The sequence below is a fragment of the Empidonax traillii genome, unplaced genomic scaffold (assembly GCF_003031625.1).
Source record: "Empidonax traillii isolate 1590-97213 ecotype Southwest subspecies unplaced genomic scaffold, ASM303162v1 scaffold680:size346369, whole genome shotgun sequence".
In the NCBI taxonomy this organism is placed as follows: Eukaryota; Metazoa; Chordata; class Aves; order Passeriformes; family Tyrannidae; genus Empidonax; species Empidonax traillii.
Window position 1 is genome coordinate 199,670 of NW_020955873.1, and position 9,457 is coordinate 209,126.

Genomic DNA, 9,457 nt, shown 5'->3' on the forward strand with positions numbered 1-9,457 from the left:
TCCTGTTGTGAAACACTTTTCGTTCCACGGTTATAAGAGACCCACACAGTCAGGGAGATGCACAGCAGCCAACGCCCAGAGACCTGCCTGTTGCACATACTCCAAGCTCCTGCTGCCACAGCCATCACTCCTGCTCTCCTCTCCTGCAGAAAAACGTCATCCATATGTCCTCTACCCATCTTTGAGAATGACTTTAAGCTGCACCGTAAAAGGCTGATGAGAAAAACTTCTCAGGGGTCTCTAGCTTTCTACCCCCTCTCTTGGAAGGAGTCACTAAGTTCAGCAGAAGGAATCCAGCACTCCAGATGGTGCTGAGACAGGATGAGATGGCAGAAAGTTTTACTGAGCCAGGCCTGACACAGGGACTCAAGTGAGAAAAGACTCATTATTGACAGAGTCCAGTGTGCCCGTGATCTTCTATACCCAGATCTCTCCACAAGCTTTTCAATAGGAAAGCTGCCACCATAAATGTGGCTGTGACTCATTTCTTCCCTGATTTGCTTTATTAACAATATCTTAGGGATAAAAACTTTTCTAAACCATCTGGCCTGATAAAAATGAAGGAATCCCCCAAGATTTTAAGCTTCATAAACTGCAAAGTAGTCCAGATGTGAGCCAAAGCCTTGAAAGAACCATGAGCCATGGTTTGTAGATTTGGTGAAGAGGATGAGTTCTCCCAAGGGCATGCATACCATTGCCCTTCCAGTCACTAAGCTCTCCTGATGTTCAGAAATAGGTTGCAGCAAGAGAATGGCAAACCAGGCAATCTGGGAAAGACTTGGCAGCCTGTCAGTTCTTGCTCCAGGGAATCGAGTTCTCAGCTGTCTCCCAGCCCCAGAAATTGATAAGGCAAATCTGCAGACCCATCTGAAGTGAAGTCATGTTCCTCCAGATAAAGTGAAGTGACAAAGTTCTCTGGTGAGCTTGCCAATTGTGCAAAGAGATTTACACACGTGTTGCCCTGAGGCCCTTCCATGGCATGTGCCAGCTGCTTCTTGTTCTTCCTTCCTTCAGCAGTTGCTTGTCCTCCCACTGAGACTTATTTATACTGTGGTCTTCTCTAAGAGTTAACTGTTGTCCTGTTCTGCTTTTGTCCTCTCCAGAGTAGCCCCATCATATTGTATATAGGTTCCTCTTGAGTCAGTGTAGTCCATAATCAGTCCTCTTTTTCTAGTCCCTTCCAAGAATCACCCCTCCTCACTGTCTCTAGTGCCCCCCGTGGAGATCTCTCTTGCCTGTGATGAAATGCTTAATGTTACATAGCAAGCTCTGCAGGTTTTCTGTGAGCATTTCATTCCATTTCTCTCCTTCTCCACAGACTCTTGACTTCTGTGAAAGAGGGGTTTTGTCCACAAAGCAGTGGGGAGAAAGGTTTATTCCTGTCTTCACCTTAGAACGACACAGCTAACTTTTTCCTTCTCCTTCCTCCATGAGTTTTAAAGATGAACCTTGAGCCACAAATGGGTATTTCTAATGTCCTAGTTTAATGCAGAAGACACTGGTGGGGGTCACTTTTAGCAGCTCAGTATCTTGTCTCCCTCCAATCTACTGGAGATCAAAGAATGGATGGCAGCACCTGTCAGCAGCTTTGGCCTGGCTTTCCAGCATGCTGGCTGGGAGACAAGTGACTAACCATGGCTCCTGGGATGTGTTTTACAGATGGTTAACGGGGTGCCTCACCTTGGGTACAGCTGCAGGGGGAACTCCACCGCGAACCTCTCCTCCTCCCGCTTTGTGAGCGACGGCGAGTGGCACTCGGTCTTCCTGGAGGTGAAGAACAATTCCGTCCGCCTGCTCATCGATGGCCTGGGAAACGCTTCTCTCCAGCTGCCAGGGACCTGTAGTGTCTCCCAGGGCAGACGAGACCTGATTTTTGGGGGCCTCCGGCAGTCACTGCATTCCCAGAGAGTCACGCGGGGGTTCAGGGGCTGCCTGGATGTGGTTGCAATCAACGGCAGAGAAGTGGTTCTCCTGCCTGGGAAAGGGCAGTCAAAGGAAGTCGTGGAGCAGGTGGGGATAAAGCAGTGTTGCTCCCCCACTGGTGCCTGCAGCAGCAACCCGTGCCTCAACAACGGGATGTGCTCCGAAACTCACGGAGGAGGTACGTGAACATCCCACACAGAGCAGTAGCAGAGCAATCAGCAGGGAGGGGAGGGAAAGATGGAGGGGATACTCCAGGGCAGAACCAGAGGTGCTCTGTGCCGGGGGACCTCAAGTAATACCTGACTCAGTGCAGCAGCAGGAGCTGCGGGGTATGAGATCATCATCCTGGCTCTCACCAGTGGACCATGGCCCGCAGGGCAGGAAGGTGTTTCTAAGGAGTGTGCATGACATAGGAGAGCATAGTGGTGCCAAAAACTCAAATGCAAACAGGAATTCCACCCACCCCTCTGCATCCTCTTTGCTTAAGGAGCTGTTAACAAGGCTGGGATCAGGCAAGATGGGATCACGAAGTGATGGTATCTGGGCAGAAACAAGCCAAGATCTTGGTCTCTTCCCACTGCAGTGAGTGACTCCCCAGGGCTATGCAAAGGGATGTGGGAAAACCTTAAGCTCTAATCCAGGAGTCCCAAGCTAATGCAGGCTGCAGATACTCAATAGACGTTTAATACAGGCTCTGCCCTAGGCAGTCCCACTGCTGCCCTGTTCCTCCATCAGAGGGACTCCTCACAGCAAGCTGTGTCACAGGAACAGGGCTTGTTGGAACTGCTCCCCAGGTTGTCCACCTTTGTGTCACTGCCCTGCACCATATTCTAGCTTCCAGCACAGCGGGGCTGCACCCTGCAACACCTCATCTGTCGAGAGAGGTACCGCCTGCCCCTGGGCCCTTCCAAGGGGCAGAGGGGTGCTTCCCAGGCTGCTGTGTGGGGCAGAAGCTCCTCCTGCAGCTCTGTGCTCTTTGGGACCATTGCCAAAGCCCACACCCTGCCCAGCGAGCAAGTGAGGACAGAGGAGGCAGCACAGCTTCTCCTGCCCTGCCCGCAGCCTCTGGGAACAAGATTCCCAGCCCTGTCGACTCAGCAGCTGCCTGGTTCAGGTGAACTTGTTTGACACCAGGTGTATCTGTACTGAACAGTTAGTCTGGCTGGCACTCACACCTCAGCCTTGAGACCCTTTGCACAGAAAACCCCTCTGGCTGGGCTGGAAGGGGCTCAAAGCCTACAAGGGGAAAATGCATCTCTGCCCTAAGTCATCTCTGCCCTTTTGTTGCAGAGACAATACATCAGGAGGAGGAGGAGGAAAATCACTCCCTCACTAATAAACTGATGATCATCCAGTGCCCTTCCCATAGTTCCAAGGTGATCAGCCTTTCCTGCAAATGGCCCAACTGCCCAGGAAAGAGCCTGTGGGACATGGCCCCAGGCAGGGCATCGCTGCAGGGAAGGGGTAGCTCAGGAGTTATTTATTTTGTGAGGTTGTCCTGGATGCTTGTCTTCTCTGAGTGCTGTGGGCTGGAGTCCTGGAGACCGGGGCAGGCAGCACTGAGTTTATGCAAAGCTCTGCCCAGGGATCTCAGGCGTGGGATTACATGCACAGGCAAAGACACGCCTGTTATGAGCGAGCCCGGGGAGGCCACGTGGCCGCGTGAGAACACATCTGTGCAGAGAGGGTCCAAGCCAGACCGGCCACCACACCAACCACGGCACTCAGGAGCACAGGGTACAAACACTTGTGAGCCCCCACATCCAGAACTCGTGTGTTTGGGCTCACACAGCCCTGCAGGCAACGTCCAGCACCTGCTGCACGAGTGTCAGCACGCCCGTGTTGCACAGCCACTAACGCGCGTGTGGAAACAGGTTTGTTCACCCCCTGCTCCAAAGCAGGGTTGTTTAGCTCGTGGATGAGCAGCAAAGGCTTTTCAAGTGTGCTGCAAGGTGGAAACTCTGAATTTCCCGCATGGCACCACCAGCCAAGCAACTGGCAAGAGCTCAGCACAGCCAGGGACATTCCCATGCTAAGGCCTACACCAAACAGCAGCCAAAAACACAAACAGCAGCAGCCCTCTCCGAGTCCTCACTGTGCCTGGTTTCTCTCTGGCTCCAACCAGACATCTCCTGTAGGCAGGAGAAAGCTGACATGTTGAGACAGGCACTTCATACCGCGAGAACTCGCAGGACCGAAGACTCCTGAGAACAATAAATTACAGAGGATTGCATTTAAGAGAGTCAGAAACTGTGAATCAGCCAGCCAGGCTCCCCTTCCTTTATCCTGAATTTGTGCCTCGGCTTCTCCATGCAATAAAGCTGTGCCCTGATTGCCTCCCTGGCAGGAGTCGTCTGTGTCAGGATGGGCTTGACTTGCTGCTCAAACAGCTCCCTGGTGCCACTGCATTGCCCCAGAGCCTCCTGCAGCCACACCAGGTCCTATAACGTACCCACCAGCCACATATGGCTTGGGTGCCCCCCAGCACCTGCTGCAGCAGCAAGTACCTGTGTTTAGGTAGCTGTGTTGAGCCCTCTGTGGGTGCCACCGGTCACTGCTTCTCCCTGTTGTTGCCAGTTCTTCCATACAGATATGTTCACTCTCACCTCTCCAGGTTACACCTGCATCTGCCCTGGGCTGTTCTCTGGTGAGCACTGCGAGCTTGGGGACAGTCCCTGCGAGTCCAAGCCCTGCCTGCACGGCGGAACCTGCACCTTGTCCGCCACCGGCTACTCCTGCCACTGCCCTGACTGGTCCCTGGGTGAGAGGTAAGGGCCAGGGGGCTCTGGGACGGGTGACATCCCATGGTGGGCTGAAAACATGGTCTGTACCAACGAGCACTGCACATTTCTGGAGCTCACCAGATCCAGACTCTCCGGGATTATTTGCAAACTGCAGGTACCCAAGTGTTGCAGCAGGGAGGTGCCTGAGGGCAGAGCTGAGCAGACCAGGACACAAATAGCTCTGCCATCGTGTGGCCATTGCCCCTCTGTGCCCATCTCCTCTGAGCAGGAGGGAAAACAGAAAAATCTCTCCTCACAGATGCTTTGATGCCTGCAGGTGCTGTGGGGCAGGTTCAGAGCCTGTCCTTGCTGGCCCTGTTCATCCTTCTGCCTTAGCCATTGAGCCAGGACGAACACTGGTCCTGTGGATCAAGGCAAAGGCAGAAATTGTCTGTTCAACTCCTGGAATACAAGCCTGTAGCTGAGCATTAGGTGGCAGTGTAATATCTGTAATCACCGGGTGTCCAGGTGGGGGCTGTGGGTGCATGATGCACTCACCAGCTCACACATCCTAAAACACTGACTATAACAAGAGAAGCCCAGACCTTACAGAGTTTGTTCAGTAATGAGGGAAAAAAAAAAAAAAAAAAAAAGCCAATAAAGCATTGCATATTCCCTCTAGCATGGGGAGATCATTACTGTTGGAAGGAAAGATCCCAGGTACTGTTGGGGAACATTTAGGTTGTACGTGGTAGAGCAGGACAGAGAATCAGAAATTCCATCCCAGTTCTGCAGATGCTCCATAAAATGTCAAAAAGCCTCTGCAACAAGGATACCCATTCACCACTTCTCAGGGTAGTTATTCCTAAATGTTTGCTGCAACCTGCAGACATCTACAAACCATCCTGAGATGTAGAAGACTTCATAAGAGGTTAACACACCTCAGACTGAACCTGGGCGCCCTAATTTAACAGAACAGAAGCACCTTTCTAATACTTTGTTAGCGCTAGAACTCCAAACACTCCTCTGAGGCAGGAAGGCTCCCATTTTAATTTGCTGCATACGACTGAAAAGTAGGATCATCTTTTAAAACACAGTGTCCTGGAAAGCATCATTTTATACTCCAGGATCACAGTCCTCTGCCAGGAGAAGCAAGGGAGGGAGAGCAGATGGGGATGGAGCATCCTTGGCTGGTCTAAGTCAGAGCCCTGACCAGGGTAAGGCAGTTTTAGCTGCATCCCCAGGCTGATAGTGGTTGTCTCCATCCTTTCCTCCCCGCAGGTGCGAGAAGCTGGCCGAGGAGTGCCAGGACAACCCGTGCCGCAACTCCGGGCGCTGTGTGAGCAGCCAGGGCTCCGTCCACTGCATCTGCCCCTCCGATTACCAGGGGGACTACTGCACCCAGCCCATCATCACCCCCGCCATCGTGCCCACGCAGTGGGCGGTGGGCCCCAAGGAGATCGCGGAGATCGTGGCGGGTGTTCTGGGGGCGGCCATCCTGGTCGTGGCCTTTGTGCTCATCCGCAAGCGCTACCGGCACCGCGCCAAGGCTCACAAGCCCGTGGCCCGGGAGGACCCCGACCTGCTCTCCAAGAGCGAGTTCTCCAAGAGCGTGGGTGTGGGCACCCAGGCCGTGCCACCCATCGAGCTCAACATCCTCAGCGACGCAGCGCACAACAACCTGGACCGGGCCACGCCGGAGCAGCGCAAACCCACGGGCACCCCCGAGTTTGTCACCTTCAACTCTGCCAACGCCCCCAAGCACCGGGGCACCATCGTGTGCAGTGTGGCCCCCAACCTGCCCCCCGCTGCACCTCCCTCCAACTCCGACAATGAGTCCTTCATCAAGTGCACCTGGGCCAGGGAGGAGATGGGTCAGTAGCCACAGCTTTTCCTTGCTCTTACATGTCCACCTTCCCCTTGTGAAGTGGGTCTGAGGTTTGAAAACGTGAGGGGCAAATGGTGTTGGCTAAAGCCAAACAAAGCGTGGGCAAATATTTCCCCAGCCCTGTTACAGGGCTTTTATTGGATCTTTCCTCCTTGCTCAACAGTACATCCCAGTTTTCTGCTCATACACAATCAGTAGGGAAACCACTAATTCCTAGCCTGGATTCCCACATACTCTGGGTCAAAACCCTATAAAAGAGAAAAATGAAAGAGGAAAATTGAGATCCTGAAAATTAGTGTGAATTTTAGTGAAGACATTTGCATTGGTGCTGCTAGGAATAGGGATCACATCCTCAGGGACACCTTGCATGGCTCTGGACAGCAGAGTTACTCCATGCAAGAGTTCATCACCAAAGCACAGTCTTAGAAGGGAGTTCACAGGAGTAACTACTGGGAAAGGAAGGGATCCACTGGATCACTGGCTCTGCTCCAGTCCCTTCATCATGCAAGCTTCTTGCATCCAAATGGCGTGATGAAGTGTGTCTTTTGGGCGCTAGAGTAGTGGATCTCTGCAGGCTGGTGGGGACACTGCCTCAGCACAGCCAGGGTGCCCTCAGGTCCCCTCAATTCCCAAAGCAGCAAATAGAGCTCCCCTGTCCCCACGTCTCCTCTCTTCCCCAGTCTGCCACATCTCCTACAGGCTCAGGGCCCACAGAAGGAATTAGCAGGAGGGCGAGAGAGGCAGCAACTGCTTGAGCTGCAGCTAACACAGCTCTCTTTTATTTCAGTCTACCCAGCAGAAACAACCTACTGGCCCCCCCGGTACCTGTCATCAGATGTCCAGGAATACTCCCACTACGAGATCATTCAAGGCCCCCCTGCATCCTCCTCCCACCCTCCTCTCCCCCCGCCGCCCCCTCCGCCGGTGGACACGGAGCCAGTCGCCCTTTACGGGGGTTTTCCCTTCCCACTGGACCAGAGCAACAAGCGAGCGCCCATCCCGCCCCGCTACAGCAACCAGAACCTGGAGGACTTCCTGCCGCTCGGCCCCGTGGACGTGGGAGCTTCCCAGTGCCAGAACGAGTACACAGCCATCAGCTACTACCCAGCCCAGCTGGTGCAGGGCGAGGGTGTCCCGTACCAGCCTGACCCGGGCTACAAGCGGGTGAGCATGCGGCTGAGCGTGGCCCAGCCCTCCTATGCAGACTGCGAGGTGGGCCACCAGCCCAGCATCCGAGCCCAGCCCCTGCCACCCCCCAACTACGAGGGCTCTGACATGGTGGAGAGCGACTACGGGAGCTGCGAGGAGGTGATGTTCTAACGGGGGCTCGCTCTTGAGATGGGAAGAGAAGCACATCTCCACGCAGAACAGCGTGCAGGGGGCTGGCACGTGCTGCTGAAGGGAGGCTCCTGTGTGTCCCCCACAGCTTGCAGCATCTCCCCCTGCATGGCTGGGTTGTAATTTGGCTGGATCTTTCCCCTCGCTGCCCTCCATGGTGCTCCTGCTGCAAATGGAGGGGAAATGCTCCAGCCACTGCTGGGACACGGAGGATGCTCCTGGGATGCCAGTGACTAGCCTGCCTCCTTACCAAGGGGCCTTCTCCATCACATAGGGCCACAGCATGTCACCTCCTCCCACCCCAGGCTCCCTGGCCACAGGGAGGATGAGGAGCAGGGCAAGCACTGCAGATATGGCAGCAGTCGTGGTGGAGAAGGTATGAAAGGACTAGTGATGCACAGCCTGGCAGTGCCCCACGTGGGGTAGCAGAGGCTCCCTGCCCCCAGCTCTGGCTTCAAGGGCTTGCATCAAGCCAACAGTTTGCCCAGTGGAATGGATCAGCTGGTGCAAACCCTCTTCCATGTCTGCTCCCTGATACTGGGAGAGAGATGAGGGAATGCAGCTGGTCCCTTCAGCACATCCCTCACTTGGCCAACAGAAGTCCAAGGGAAAAAAAAAAAAAAAAAAAAAAAGGAAAAAAGAGTCCATTTCTGTAGAAAACCAAGCAACAAGGTTTGTCATGCCAGGAACCACCCACAGACTCAAACCAGTCTGCCCAGTGGGGCTGTGCTCCCACAGCTGAGGGAGACCCTGCCCCGAGGACTGTGTGCACAGCTGTGTCCCTGTGGCTGTCATGGTCCCACCCTGAACACAGCAGGACATGCTCCTGCCCCCCAGCTGGGGCTCCCTGGTGCATCCCAGAAAGACTGGCCAGCACCACCTGGAGACAGGGCACCGAGGCCACTGAGCGTGGGTTTGCCTGTTTGTCCTTGTGCTTGGAAATGTATCGTTTCTTCGTGAGAGGTTTCCTTTGGTTGGTTGTTCGATGTAACTTTTTTTTTGTTGTCGAATTTTTTGAAAGTATTAAAAGAGTTTGGATTTTTGTACTATTATGATTTTCTTCGATATCTCAGGGATTCCCTTGTAAATAGGAACATCCCTGCCAAGCTCCAGCCAAGGGCAGCCCAGGAATAACAGCTTATTTGGGACACCAAAAGCTCTCAGAGAATTATCAAGACAGCAACTGTCCCAAGCCCAGGACTCACACCAAAACACCCAGGCACAAAACATCCTACCTGTTGTTTCCAGGAGAGTTCATCACATGGAGAGGCTGAGAAGGCACCAGCAGGATCACCCTTCTCCTGCCTGAACTGCTGACTGCAGACAACCATCCCCAGGCATGACCAGACCTCCCACCACAGCTGGGGTTAATCTCAAATTAAAATCGGGTGGGAGCACTTGGCTGCACTTGTGCAGGTCTCCAGCTCCGCTTTCCTCTGCCAAAGTGGGCTCTTTGCAGTTCCCTGGGGCTATTTTAACAAAACTCTAAGTGCAAACAAGTCCCCACAGCAGGCTCATCCCCCTGTGTGCTGACAGAACAATGCTCTGCTAAGTGACACCTGGGAAGGAGCAGCCTCAGCAAAGC

General features: G+C 53.9%; 1 protein-coding gene across 1 annotated transcript in view; it reads left to right on the top strand.

Annotated features, from left to right (window-relative positions):
* FAT2 (FAT atypical cadherin 2) overlaps window positions 1-8,887 on the top strand; it is a 54,827-nt gene extending 45,940 nt beyond the window's left edge. The window contains exons 21-24 of the mRNA XM_027899636.1: window positions 1,660-2,101; window positions 4,538-4,691; window positions 5,928-6,520; window positions 7,322-8,887. Of these exons, the coding sequence (XP_027755437.1) occupies window positions 1,660-2,101; window positions 4,538-4,691; window positions 5,928-6,520; window positions 7,322-7,854 (1,722 nt within the window). The 3' untranslated portion in view covers window positions 7,855-8,887. The remainder of the gene's footprint in view (window positions 1-1,659; window positions 2,102-4,537; window positions 4,692-5,927; window positions 6,521-7,321) is intronic.
* The last annotated feature ends 570 nt before the right edge of the window (window positions 8,888-9,457 follow it).